The sequence below is a fragment of the Pagrus major genome, chromosome 6 (assembly GCF_040436345.1).
Source record: "Pagrus major chromosome 6, Pma_NU_1.0".
In the NCBI taxonomy this organism is placed as follows: domain Eukaryota; kingdom Metazoa; phylum Chordata; class Actinopteri; order Spariformes; family Sparidae; genus Pagrus; species Pagrus major.
In genome coordinates this window covers 1,621,751-1,636,279 of record NC_133220.1, presented here as the reverse complement: position 1 = coordinate 1,636,279, position 14,529 = coordinate 1,621,751, and the positions used below count along the sequence as shown (strand labels likewise).

The window sequence follows — 14,529 nt, the reverse complement described above, 5'->3', positions numbered from 1 at the left end:
GATTAAGGATCTTAGAATATCTGCTGAAGTGACTGTTGTTGACCACTGATTGCATTAAGACGTTGATTCAGAAACACGGACTGTCGATCACTGGACGAGCCGACGGCTGACCACTTTTTGTGAAGAAAACGACCGGTAATGGAGGTAGTCGACATAAAGAGGTCGCTTGACTTTCTGTCGGAGGAGGTGTCCATTGTCAGGCTGCAGCAGAAATCCATCCTGGACCCGGTGGTGAAGGTGAAGGCTCTGAGGCTACAAAACGCGGAAAATGGAAAGAGAGTCTTCACCTAGAGAGCAGAGTGGCCGATCTAGAGCAGTACACAAGGATAAGTGATGTTATTGTCACTGGGCTCAAAATAAAATGGGCAGTGACCACTGACCACGATAGGGAGGCCGGTGAGTTAGTTTCTGACTCCGTGGAGCAACAAGTAGCAGCCTTTCTGCAGTCCAAGGGCATCGAAGTGGACTGTAACACCATTGAAGCATGTCAACCTCTGCCCCGGAGAAACAACAACAACAAACTCGCCATAATAATGAGGTTTGTGAACAGAAAACACAAAATGACACTGCTAAAACAAGGATGGAAGCTGAAGGGAACAGACGTCTGCATGAATGAACACCTAACCAAACGCAACACAGATATTGCCAGGAAAGCATGATTCACAAAGAAACAGGAAAATACAATCCACATGGACCACAAACTGCAAAATATTCACACCGGAGGAGGCCAAAGTGCTGGTAATCAAAGACCTCGAGGAGCTGGGGAAATTTCAATGAGGATCAAAGTGGACTGTAAGGTAACTGGAAGCACAAGTGATTAAATACACGGACATGACACACTCTGAAGGAAATCAGTCTGACTGAGGAAGCAGAGCTCAGTCAGTCAACTGTGTGTTGATGAAGATGACAGTGATGATGAGGATCGTCTAAATCTGTGGTTTGAAATTAAAGCTTCAGAAGTGCTGGGATTTTATTTTTTATTTCATTTGGGCCATTTCGGAATTCTACTGTAAAATCTATCGTTCATAAAATAACACAATCATATGTTATAAATTTGAGGAAACAGGAGAATCAGCGTAGCAAATCTTTTTTCATTCATCAGCAGCGTGTTAATAATCTGTGTAGACGTGGTGACATGATTACACATTTTTAATTTATAAAGTAATTAATCTGCATCTTTTATGCTTCATTCAGATTGGATTACTGCAGTTTGTCAGAGATCAGCTGTGCTTCTCTGGCCTCAGCTCTGAAGTCCAACCCCTCCCATCTGAGAGTGCTGGAGCTGAGTGGAAACAAGCTGAAGAATTCAGGAGTGAAGCTGCTGTCTGAACTTGTGGAGAGTCCAAACTGTCGACTGGAGAGACTGAGGTCAGTAGAAGGTTTGAGTCGGTTCCTGCTGGTTTCAGCAGTATTGAACTTAACATAGTATCAGTATTGAAGCTACAGGATTGGTCAGAAGAACAGAACAGTCAGCCAATCAGATCAACCAGCAACTTGTTGTTATCATGTGTTTGAGTTGATGTGAAGATGACATCGACTGACAGCATCAGATGGATAGAGAGTGGTCCTCATTCATCAAACCTGATCTGTGTGTGCTCTCATTTCAACACTAAAGAACTGATCAGGTCACCTTTGTCACTGCTCTCAGATCAGTCTGACTGAATTCTGCAAATCAAAGAACCATCGTTACATTTAGTAACCATGCAGTCTTAATACAGAGCAGACTCTCTGCTGCAGTCCAATAACCACAGCTGATGGTTTTCTCTACAGACGTTATGAACATGGATATAAATGTCCATTTGTTTGGCTCATATTTACATATTTGTCTCATAATATTTCAAAGTAGATGAAATATTCAAATGTCACAGAGACATTTAAATCTAACAGCAGTAAATCGATCATTAAAGTGAGCAGTATCTCTGTTTCTGCAGTAGTTTACATCCAGGGACTCTCAGCTGTTTATTAACACTGTGTACTCCAGTGAAATCTGCAGAGTTAACAGACTTGATGTCCAAAGTGTCTGCAGGTCTGTGAGCTTCACTCCCACACGAGAGCTGAAAGGAAGCTGGCTACGCTACACAGCCGCTCCACTTCTGGCCCTGCTGGTCTTTACAGTGGATGTGCTGCATCGCTTACTGACAAAAACATTCATGACTTCTGTTGTCTCTCTTCTCTCATCAGATGGAAATGGTCTCAGTAAGGGTGGTGGTGTGGAGAGGATCAGCTGTGTCCTGATGATCCAGAGAGGTTGAAGCAGCAGAATCAGCTGAGATGACCCTCAGTGCTGCTGTCTGAACTGCTCTAAAATCCGCTCCAGTGTCAAGTCCACAATCATGCATTTATGTGTAGATACAATTAAGGAATAAGTGGTAAATGTGGAGGTCAGATGTGCAGTGGTAGAAACTGTGGCAAAGAACCAAATTATAATCAGCGTGGTGGGAGTCGTCAGAAGATGGAAATCATGAGAATGAGGGTGTTCAGACCGATGCGATGCGAGCCAAGTGGGCTCACCTCGCCCTACCAACCCACATGAAGGCCGTAACAACTCTGAAACTCAGAGCTCACACGTGTCCTTAACGACTCTGTGAGGACACTCCCACACAAAGCCTGCAACTCCCCTCCAGTTAGTTAGAACTGAAGCAGCCTCTTGGATGAGAGGTGAAATGTCTTCAAGACACTGAAACAAGTCCAGTCCAACGATACAGCACCTAGAATGTTTAAAGAATGAATTCAGGCTTTTTACAAGCTGTTATTATGAGGTTGTTATTTCAGCGTCCCTCTGATCCATTTATTGAGGTCATATCACAGAGAAGTCTTTGTTTTGGGTTCATACCAAAGTGGTAGACAAATTAATCAGTCTACGTCTACTTGCTGGTCACAGTTACTTTTTATTGATTTTATTTATTTATTGAACACCCATTTGGTCTGAACACGGCGTGAGCCACGAGGAAGCAGCTTGGAACGAAAAGATTGAAGAAGTAAGGGAGAAAAAATCCAGCAGGAGGCCTGAATATTGTTTCTGTGAGGGAAAGATTAAGCTCTGAGCATCTGACCATTGGATAGAAAAATGTAGTCCTTTTTTAATCCAGCAGCACCTGACCCAAATAGATGTTGGGGTTTTTTTCAGCGGTGACTCTGAATAAAAATCAGCCGAATACAGCGCAATGTTTCTATAACGTTTCTATACTTGTAAAGTGATAGAAAATATTCATTTAAGATAAGTGTTTTATGTACATTTACATTTACATTTAGGGCACTTAGCAGACGGTTTTGTCCAAAGCGACTTACAATAAGTACATTTGTCACAAGAAAGAAACCGCAACATATCACCGTCGATAAAGTAGAAAAGAAAAAAATAGAAACAGTTTTCAAGCCCTCATCTGAGCATGGTAGCTGTTATTTATGTTATTTAAGGATGCCTTAAGTACATAACAAAATAACATGTAAATTTGTATGTATTGTTAAAAATAAGCCATGGGGGGTCGTGTGTATTCTGAATGCATGTGGGGTTTGACATTGATGCAAACGTTTGGCGGCATAAAACCTGTACAAAATGTACAAACTGAAACAAGGATATTGGAAAATGTGAATAACTTGTTATATAATATTTTTGTTTGAAATGAATCAGCCTAAAAGGATTTATAACAAATACAAATTGTTTGACTCATTCACTTGTTAGTTAAAGGTGGATACATTTAACTTCTTAGCTTGATTCATCTACATTTACTTGTTATATGAATTATATTATAATCATGGACACGTTATATCTGTGTAATCAATGCATTCTTTGAAATTATATCATGTATTCTTGTAGGTTTTAGTTTTCCTTTTAGTTGTGTGTGTATTGTGTAGTTATTCGCTCTGTCTTTTTGTCCCGCTTCATTTCTCATCCTGCAGGTTCATGTGACCTATGACGTCTGTCGTGGTTTTATTTTCCTAGTGTGGTGAAAAACTTTTCTAAAATGTCTGTTACTGTATAGCTGCTCATAATATGATGGTCAAGGAACCTGATGTTGCTTTTTTTTCCTTTTCAATAATCCTAATGTTTATTATGTTTCAACCATTTTGCTCTCGACGCCCTAAAGGCCATTTCAATATATACATGTTGTCATTATCCTTCCAGTGTTTTCATTCCTTATTGTCTTTAATCATAAATGTGTTAAATTTGACAATAATACTGATTATCTATTTTTTTAAACTTCTTTGCTGTGTCTTCTGTTTGTGATTTATTTCATTATCACCAAATATTCCTGTTACGGGGTGCGGATTAGCTCAGTTGGTAGAGCGGGTGTCCATTGTACTGAGGCTTTGTCCTCACAGCAGCGGCCCGGGTTCAAGTCCCGGCCTGGGGCCCTTTGCTGTGTGTCGCTCTCCCTCTCTCATCCTGTTTCCTGTCATCTCTCACACTGTTCTGTCAATAAAGCCGCATAAAGGCCAAAAAAAATAAATATTCCTGTTACTGTTTTTTTTCCCACTACATCACAAAATATATCATTTCATAGTTTTTAAAATTTCCATTAGCCACATAAATAACTTTTTTGTTTTGTGCCTACTAAATTGATCATAATTAATTTGTGATCAGAAAGATGATCAACATTATGTGAGGATTCTGACACAAACTGTAGAAAAGAAGATAAAACCAACAAGTAATTCTGGATTCTAAAGATCTGATGGAGTCGCTCCAATTAAACATCTTCACATCAGGATTAAAACCAACAAACATCTTTGAAAGATGATCACAAATAAATTCTGTACTTTTGAGTCTTGATTGTGGGACTGAGCTTGTATTTACTTTATCTACAAGATGATCTGGAGCATCGCTATGATCTCCAGTGAGCCTCAGATTTGTTTTTAAGTGCTTCTGTCTTGATACAAAGTTGTGTCATCTTTGCCTGATGTGGTATTATGACTATATAATTTAGACTATGAAAAAAAGTTAATTTGAAAACCAGTTGTTCACCCTCATCTGAAGTGAACAACTCAACAATGTCTCCTTTAAATATGTTAAGGAGGATGGTGACACCTGCTGGTGACACCTGCTAACACTGATCGTCACATTGAGCTTTTTTTTTTAAATGTCTGATTTTGCCTCCATCCCCTCTTTCTACCTTAAAAGGAAACATCAGCGCACACTGTGCATATTCATTCCCTTAACAAGAACGCAGCCTTCAGCGTTACTGTAAAGGAAGAAGTACGTCAGTAAAAGTACTACTAGAACAGTGTAGAAATACTGTGTTAATTACTCTTTGTGAAAGTCCTGTATTCATTATTTGCAGAGAGACAAAGTTGTGTGAGTTCCTCTTATACAGAATAAAAAGGATCATAAACAGCAGACACGCTTCCTGTTTTCATCCCGACGGGCCTAATGGGAGGAAATGCCAAAGTCAGATCTCCATCTAAATGTTGCTTCAGCTGTGTTCTCACACCGTCAGCTTTACTTGAGGAGAAAGACGAAAACATTAGCAGCAAAATGTACTTGAGTTACCGAAACTAAAAGTACTCGGTATGCAGAATAATGTGTGTGATATTATTGGATTGTAATTCTTGATGCATTAATGTTGCAGCTGGACAGTGGCAACAAGGTGCCAAATGGGCGACTGCAGTTTGAGTCACACCACTGGATATTTTTAAGACTGGAGGCGTTTCCATCTGTGACCACGGTGACCGAGACAGGTATTTTTTAGCCAAATCCTGCTGTTATTTCTGTAACCAAGTTGACCTGAGCAGAGTATAATCACAGCGTTGTGACAAGTGTAAATGTCTGATTAATTGCATCAATATTCTCCTACACAGTATTGCTTTTGTGTATTAACAAGACATTGTAGTCCTGCAGTGCCACCTTGTGCTCTGTTCCGCTTTTATTTTGAAGGGCACGTTTTCTTCTTCTTCTTCTGTTTTTTGCGATGCTAAACTTCCTGCTGCTCTCTCGTCGCAATGTTGTGCTTCCGCATCGTCAGAGGAACGGTGAAGACTTGCAAACATACTAGTTATGTATCATTTTCATCCGTTTGAATCCTGTAAGGAAAAAGTTCACATTGTGATTTACCTCATTGTTTTTTGTATTGTTCGTACCTGTTATTTCTAAGAGCTCCGAACTGTGAGGTGTGTGTCGAGCCAGAGAGCAGCTGATGGCAGAAACTCCTTAATTAGCGCCCTTGGAGAGCTGAATGAGGTATGAAAAGATGTGGAATATTATATTATATATTATTATTATCAGATGGTGTTTTGTTTAAGAAAAGAGAGAATGTCATTACTTCATTTGTTTATGAGTTAATTGCACATGTCAGCAGGATAAAAGCAATATATATATTTCTGTGAACAATATATATATAATAATAATAATAATAATAATTACAATATATTGTATTTCATTTAAGAGAAGCATGTGACACACTTGTCATGATAGCCTAAAAACATATTTCATATTTCATCGTTATGAGTTGGTTAAAATGATTTGTATCGTGTGTAAACATGATTTATATGTGAATTATTTGTGAAACTACAAAGAAGCATTTTGTATTTCTTCTGTTTTATTCTGTAGTTTTCACTGTGATTATGGTGCATCGTGCTCGTTGAGAGAAAGAAATAAATCGACACCCGTTTGAAACTCTCTGCGTCTTGATCAATAAGTCCAAGGGGCCGCTACAACAAGAGAGAAATAGAAAGTTCAACCTAAACAAACTTGAAGTTGCAACGTAAAGAAATGTTCAGGTTTTAACTTATCTGTGGTTTTGCAGAAATGTTCTTAACTCACATGTTTTCTGGTAAATGGTTTGAATTGACTGAGACTCAGAACAGGGAGGAGACCTGAGGTGAAAGTCAGTGTTCAGTCAGTCAGACTCACGTTCAGTCGACCGAGCAGAGCTGAAGTCTGAGGCAGGGTGAGTGTCGGTACAACTTTTCATTGTTTCTATTATTACTTAAGTTAAGGGCAGCATGGTGACGCAGTGGTTAGGAGGCGCTGGTTCGAGACCCGGTCGGGGCAGAGCCCTTCAGTCTGCACACTCTGATCTGATCTGATCTGGTCCAGATGATATGAGACACTTGGTTAACTTGTACAGTTTGGGGAGCTGAACATTTTCAGAGATGGAGCCATCACCAGAATGTCACGTAGTGGCCACGACGGCCATTTTAATGTACGACATAACCGAGTTATATATTTAGCTTTATTGTGATATTAATAAGTCTCACCGAGCTTCTCAGATACGGTCCTTTTTTTCTCATATTGTAACTGAATTCAGTATAAACTGTTCACCTGAACAGTTTGACACCCCGGCAGCAGGGCTGGGGTGGGGTGGTAAATAAAGGACTATTTTCTGGTGTTTTTAATGTCTATTGATGTTGTATTGATGATATAATGATGTTGTATTGAACACAGATGTGGTTAAAATAATTGTCAGCTGTCTGTCTTATGTACTGAAAGTATTCACACAATCCAAACAGTGAAACCACACAGAAATACATACACCTACATACATCTGAGAGAAATATATAAAGTAAAACACTGTAGTTGAAACACAATTTATTTATTTTTAACATTTTATACTGTTAATTCATTAGTACTGAAGGATGCAATTTTCCAGATTGATAAAGCAAAATTAATAACATATAATTGTGTATTTTCTTCAAATCAAGTTCAAGAAATTTATATTGATTCATATTTAAATCAATCAATGTTTATGTTTCTCGTAACCTACTATTGAGGCCAGTCCACGTGAGGGCACGCCCACCTCAGGGCCTGACATTTAACCAGGAAATCAGTCCTTCGGGGTAGACATCACCTTTTCTGTGTTATCATGATTGAGGAGATATGATGCAAAATACAAATTCAGTTATGTCGGACAGTAAAATGGCCTCCATGGCCGCCACGTGCCATTTTTGTGATGGCTCCATCTCTGAACATGTTCAGGTCCCCAGACTGCACTAGTGTACCAAGTGTCATGCTTTTATGAAAAAGTGAAGGATTTTTTCGCATGTCATTGCCCATAGGTGTACATGTGAGCGTGAATGGTTGTTTGTCCCTATATGTCAGCCCTGTGATGAACTGGCGACTTGTCCAGGATGTACCCTGTCACCCAGTGTCGGTTGGTATCGGCTCCAGCCCCCCTGTGACCCTGCAAAGGACTGTGGACTGTAGAGGAAAGACATTTTAGACTGAACTTAACAGTTTTACTGTACTGTGTGTGTTTATCAGTCCGTGTCACTGTTTCACCTCTCAGACTGACTTCAGATAAGAAGATGATTAGAAATGAGGAGAAGGAGGACAGAGCAGAGTCTCCAGGATCCAGCTGTGTGTCTATGAAGAGCGACTGGTCCAAAGATGAACCTCCAGCCTTCAGGAATGAACCTGGACCCTCAGACACAAAGTAAGCATTGATTCTGACTCATGTTCAGTTGTCTCTGTCTCTGTCTATGCCATGTTTTTTTTTTTTTTGTTATTTTCCTTTTTTCCCCCATAAAGTTTGTGTAATGAAATTTCTACTAAAATGTAATGGTTCACTAAAATTTGACAAATGTTTTGTGATAGGGAAAAAGAAATCATTCATCCCATCTGCCTCTTAGTTTGTGTGTTTAGAGCTTCATAAACGGTTTGGTCATCTGAGAATTTATCGAGGATTCACATGGTATAAATTAAAACATTTTTGGTGTTTGCAGAGTTCAGTCCAACAGACAGAGAGCAGAGTCTCCAGTATCCAGCTGTGTGTCTATGAAGAGCGACTGGTCCAAAGATGAACCTCCAGCCTTCAGGAATGAACCTGGACCCTCAGACACAAAGTAAGCATTGATTCTGACTCATGTTCAGTTGTCTCTGTCTCTGTCTATGCCATGTTTTTTTTTTTGTTGTTATTTTCCTTTTTTCCCCCATAAAGTTTGTGTAATGAAATTTCTACTAAAATGTAATGGTTCACTAAAATTTGACAAATGTTTTGTGATAGGGAAAAAGAAATCATTCGTCCCATCTGCCTCTTATTTTGTGTGTTTAGAGCTTCCCAAACGGTTTGGTCATCTGAGAATTTATCGAGGATTCACATGGTATAAATTAAAACATTTTTGGTGTTTGCAGAGTTCAGTCCAACAGACAGAGAGCAGAGTCTCCAGTATCCAGCTGTGTGTCTATGAAGAGCGACTGGTCCAAAGATGAACCTCCAGCCTTCAGGAATGAACCTGGACCCACAGGCACAAAGTAAGAACTGATTTGGTTTTGGTTTTTGTTATTTTCCTTTTTTTTCCCTGTTAATTTTGTGTAATGTAATGAAATAAAATTTCTACTAAAATGTAATGGTTCACTAAAATTTGACAAATGTTTTGTGATAGAAATCATTCGTCCCATCGGCCTCTTAGTTTGTGTATTTAGAGCTTCCCAAACGGTTTGGTCATCTGAGAATTTATCGAGGATTCACGTGATATAAATTAAAACATTTTTGGTGTTTGCAGAGTTCAGTCCAACAGACAGAGAGCAGAGTCTCCAGTATCCAGCTGTGTGTCTATGAAGAGCGACTGGTCCAAAGATGAACCTCCAGCCTTCAGGAATGAACCTGGACCCTCAGACACAAAGTAAGAACTGAGACTGACTCATTTTCAGTTATATCAGCCAATGCCACGCTTTGTTTTTGTCTTTTTTAAAAAAATGTTTTTTGTATAATAAAATTAGTAACTAAAATGACAAAAATGTTTTGTGATAGGGACGAAAAAATCATTCGTCCCATCGGCCTCTTAGTTTGTGTGTTTAGAGCTTCATAAATGGTTTTGTCTTTGAAGAATTTATCAAAGATTCGCATGATAAAAAATGAAAGCATTTTTGGTGTTTGCAGCCTTCAGTCCAACAGACAGAGAGCAGAGTCTCCAGTATCCAGCTGTGTGTCTATGAAGAGCGACTGGTCCAGAGATGAACCTCCAGCCTTCAGGAATGAACCTGGACCCTCAGACACAAAGTAAGCACTGATTCTGACTCATGTTCAGCTGTCTCTGTCTCTGTCTATGCCATGTTTTTTTTTTTTTGTTATTTTCCTTTTTTCCCCCATAAAGTTTGTGTAATGAAATTTCTACTAAAATGTAATGGTTCACTAAAATTTGACAAATGTTTTGTGATAGAAATCATTCGTCCCATCGGCCTCTTAGTTTGTGTATTTAGAGCTTCCCAAACGGTTTGGTCATCTGAGAATTTATCGAGGATTCACGTGGTATAAATTAAAACATTTTTGGTGTTTGCAGAGTTCAGTCCAACAGACAGAGAGCAGAGTCTCCAGTATCCAGCTGTGTGTCTATGAAGAGCGACTGGTCCAGAGATGAACCTCCAGCCTTCAGGAATGAACCTGGACCCTCAGACACAAAGTAAGCACTGATTCTGACTCATGTTCAGTTACGTCAGCTGATGCCAGGTTTTGCTTTTTTTGATTATTTGTTGGTTTTGTGTTTGAAAAATAAAATTTCTACTGAAATGCAACTGCTGACTCAAATTAGTATGTAAAATGGCATTTTAACGGTGCGTAGAGAAAGCGTCCAGCACGTTTGTCTGGATTGCTCTTCTGATCAACCTTTGTAAAGACCACAGATCAAACAATTTAGGATGAAGAACGGCCGATAAGAATCTGTGGCTGATCAGTCAGAGCATCTTTACTCTTGAACAGTAGTTCAAACCTATCTAAGTCAAGCAAAGCTGCCCAATGTGACTGTTAAACAGTAAAGGTCATAATCAGCTCCCTTTAATTATAGACTTTAGCTGTGAAGTAGCTGCAGAAAGTGTTGAGTTGTAGCCTGTTGGCAAACTACAGGCAAAACACTAAATTTCAAGATAAAAAGGAGTCGTATTCACAACAGACTCAATGTTAAATTCAAACAGGAGAGTGATTACCTTTTTACTGAGATCATCTGAGCTTCCAAACTGGTTCCTGTCTTCTTTTTTCAACAACTAATAAATCATTTTAGTTATTAAAAAATGTCTTCACAGAAAGAGGAAGACTCGTGTTTGTAAGGAGGAGCAGCCGTCCTGCTGTCTTTTGTGTTTGGACGTCCTGAAGGATCCGGTCTCTACCAGCTGTGGAAACTGGCTCTGCAGACAGTGCATCAACTCACACTGGGACCATTTTGCTTCATCAGGAGACGTCTTCGGTCTCCAGTGTGGAAAGAGATCCAGAGCGAGAGCTGGACTGCAGAGAGCCGGGCAGACCACCACTGTACAAAGTAAGACTGTGCATCTGTCTGCTCATTTCACCATGTCTAATAATATGGTATCATCTATACATGCAGTATGTACACAAATGTATAGTTGAGTAAAGAGTAATGAGGGGTCTGGTATAAGTTAAACACTGCCTGTTCAGTTTTCATCGTAATTCATCGCAATACATCCAAGTATCCTGACCTCTCTTCAGTAACGAGTTGAACCCTGAAGCCACCAAAAAAACATCAGAGCAGTTCACTGCTTCCATCAGTTTCCAGGCTATAGTAGATGGCAAATTAGCAAGTGTGTTGAAGAACATTAAACAGCTTTAAAAAAGTCACCCTGCTAATATCAACATCGGTCAGTGTCGTTTAACATGTTGATCGTTTTTGTATTGGGAATGAAAATAGCCACCAAATCTCAAAGTCTTCTTTAGTCGCACATTTCTTCTTCTTTTTCAGTGGATGTTGGTCTGCAGGAGGTTTTAGATGAACACAAGATCAGTCTGAGGAGGAGATGTGAACATGTGACCGAAGGAAGCGATGAAGCAAGAAGTGGAATCCTCCTGAACAAGATCTACACTGAGCTCTACATCACAGAGGGACAGAGTGAAGAGGTTAATACCCAACATGAGGTGAGGCAGCTTGAGACAGTTTCCAAGATGGAGACCTTCAATGAAACTCCAATCAGGTGCTGCGACATCTTTAAAGCCTCACCTGACCAACAGAGACCCATCAGAGTGGTTCTGACCAACGGCGTCGCTGGAGTTGGAAAAACCTTCTCAGTGCAGAAGTTCACTCTGGACTGGGCAGAGGGCTCCGAAAACCAACATGTCAGTCTGCTGGTTCTGCTGTCGTTCAGGGAGCTGAACCTGATCAGAGATGAGCAGTACAGTCTTCTCAGGCTGCTCCATGTTTTCCATCCAACATTACAGAAGGTGACAGCAGAGAAGCTCGCTGTCTGTCAACTTCTGTTCATCTTTGACGGCCTGGATGAAAGCAGACTTTCACTGGATTTCAAGAACCATGAGGTCGTGTCTGATGTCACACAGGAGTCATCAGTCAGCGCGCTGCTGACAAACCTCATCGAGGGGAAGCTGCTTCCTTTTGCTCTCGTCTTGATAACTTCCCGACCTGCAGCAGCCAATCAGATCCCTGCTTCATGTGTCGACAGGGTAACAGAAGTACGAGGCTTCACTGACGCCCAGAAGGAGGAGTACTTCAGGAGGAGGTTCAGTGATGAAGATCTGTCCAGCAGAGTCATCTCACACATCAAGACCTCCAGGAGCCTCCACATCATGTGTCTGATCCCAGTCTTCTGCTGGATCACTGCTACAGTTCTGGAGCACATGTTGACTACAGACCAGAGAGGAGAGCTGCCCAAGACCCTGACTGACATGTACTCACACTTCCTGCTGGTTCAGACAAAGAGGAAGAAGCAGAAGTACGATGAGGGACATGAGACGAGTCCACAGGAGCTGATGGAGGCTGACAGGGAAGTTCTTCTGAAGCTGGGGAGGCTGGCGTTTGAACATCTGGAGACAGGAAACATCACGTTCTACCAAGAAGACCTGGAGCGGTGTGGTCTTAATATCACAGAGGCCTCGGTGTACTCAGGAGTTTGTACAGAGATCTTCAGAAGAGAGAGTGTGATCTTCCAGAAAACAGTCTACTGCTTTGTTCATCTGAGCGTTCAGGAGTTTCTGGCTGCAGTCTACATGTTCCACTGTTACACCAACAGGAACACAGAGGTCCTGCAGGACTTCCTGGGAGGATGGAGTGACTCAACCCTGGATGTCTTCCTGAGCAGCGCCATGCAGAAATCCCTCAAAAGTAAAAATGGTCACCTGGACCTGTTTGTTCGCTTCCTTCATGGCCTCTCTCTGACATCCAACCAGAGACTCTTAGGAGGTCTGCTGGGTCGGACAGACAACAGTCCAGAAATCATCCAGACAGCCATCAACAACCTGAAGGAGATGAACAGTGATGGTATCTCTCCTGACAGAAGCATCAACATCTTCCACTGTCTGACGGAGATGAACGACCACTCAGTCCATCAGGAGATCCAAGAGTTCCTGAAGTCAGAGAACAGATCAAAGAAGGAACTCTCTGTGTTCAACTGCTCAGCTCTGGCCTACATGCTGCAGATGTCAGAGGAGGTTCTGGAGGAGTTGGACCTGAACAAGTACAACGCATCAAAGGAGGGAAGACTGAGACTGATCCCTGCTGTGAGGAACTGCAGAAAGGCTCTGTAAGTCCAGATTAATGTTTAAGTAAGGCTGAAGTCATAAGTGTTTGAGTAAATATATACATTTTATACACATGCACACTATTAAACTGAATGGAGGATGAAGAATGAGGTAGAGAGTTACTTTGAACAGCTGGATGTATTATCATTTTTTAGTTTGTCGCAGTCAAAAATGCAAACTTGCAAACTTTGTGCAAGCAGCAAAACACTTTCAAACGTGAAAACAGAACATCTAATTTACTCAAGCATCTGATAACGGCAGCACAGCAAAGTGAAACCTGTTGAAAAAACACCGGTGCTGACAATGACTAGAGAAGAAGCATGACCTTTGGCTAAACAACAGAAACTGGCTTCTATTGCAGGACATGGTTGTGGAGAGATGTTAGGAGTACAGTAAAGAAGCTTGTCTCTGTGTATATTGTGGAGAAGATGTTACTTATGTCCACAGTTGACTCGCCCTCATTTTGACGTATTATAGAGAAAATGCCCACGAAGCGTGATAGGCTAGGAATCTAGGCCACTCTTGCAGAGATAGACTTTGTTTCCAGCACAGCTGACATCTTGACACAACAAAAGCATCAGGCTGAGATGCACGAGTGTCATTGCTAGTTTCCAACAGACACAGATGTCATTTTCACGCCCAGCACTCATGTTGTGTAAGTACTAAATATTGCCCGTCAGTGCCCACAGGCGCGTAGGTCTTACAATGAGATATGGTCAGGTGCATTTTTGGTCGAGGGTTGCACAGTATAATGAAGTATGTACATTCAGTATGCATGTGAATGGCAGCTGTAAACAACACTGCTATAACTTTAAAGTGACAAGTTAACAACTTTGAAATGCTTCCTGGTGCTATGAACGTGCACACACGTTGGTCACTGAAGGCACATTGGCAGCTGTAGGCATGGTTTCTGGTAAAGTACTCATGACAGAGTGCCTGGACCAAAGCTTTGTGACTGGTATCTTATTCAAGAGCGAGCACTTTCTTCCCGCTGCTGCTGTATAGTAGCTTCTTCGAACGCACGCTGCAGAAGCAAGCACCCGGCTAGTTCACAGCACGCGTGCACTGAGCTTGCATGAGTAGAGACGATGCTCTCATTTTAAACGTTTCCATGCTCGTAGTA

The 14,529-nt window shown here is 41.0% G+C and overlaps 2 protein-coding genes across 2 annotated transcripts in view; both read left to right on the top strand.

The window, feature by feature from the left end:
• Window positions 1-4,448, top strand: part of LOC140997647 (uncharacterized) — a 38,499-nt gene extending 34,051 nt beyond the window's left edge. The window contains exons 12-13 of the mRNA XM_073467614.1: window positions 1,195-1,368; window positions 2,182-4,448. Of these exons, the coding sequence (XP_073323715.1) occupies window positions 1,195-1,368; window positions 2,182-2,200 (193 nt within the window). The 3' untranslated portion in view covers window positions 2,201-4,448. The remainder of the gene's footprint in view (window positions 1-1,194; window positions 1,369-2,181) is intronic.
• A 1,533-nt stretch (window positions 4,449-5,981) lies between these two features.
• LOC140997648 (protein NLRC3-like) lies at window positions 5,982-13,412 on the top strand. The gene is made up of 9 exons (XM_073467615.1): window positions 5,982-6,172; window positions 8,220-8,366; window positions 8,656-8,775; window positions 9,065-9,184; window positions 9,436-9,555; window positions 9,813-9,932; window positions 10,213-10,332; window positions 10,949-11,181; window positions 11,620-13,412. Exons 1-9 carry the CDS (start codon window positions 6,168-6,170, stop codon window positions 13,410-13,412), a joined length of 2,778 nt encoding a protein of 925 aa, XP_073323716.1. The 5' UTR covers window positions 5,982-6,167.
• The last annotated feature ends 1,117 nt before the right edge of the window (window positions 13,413-14,529 follow it).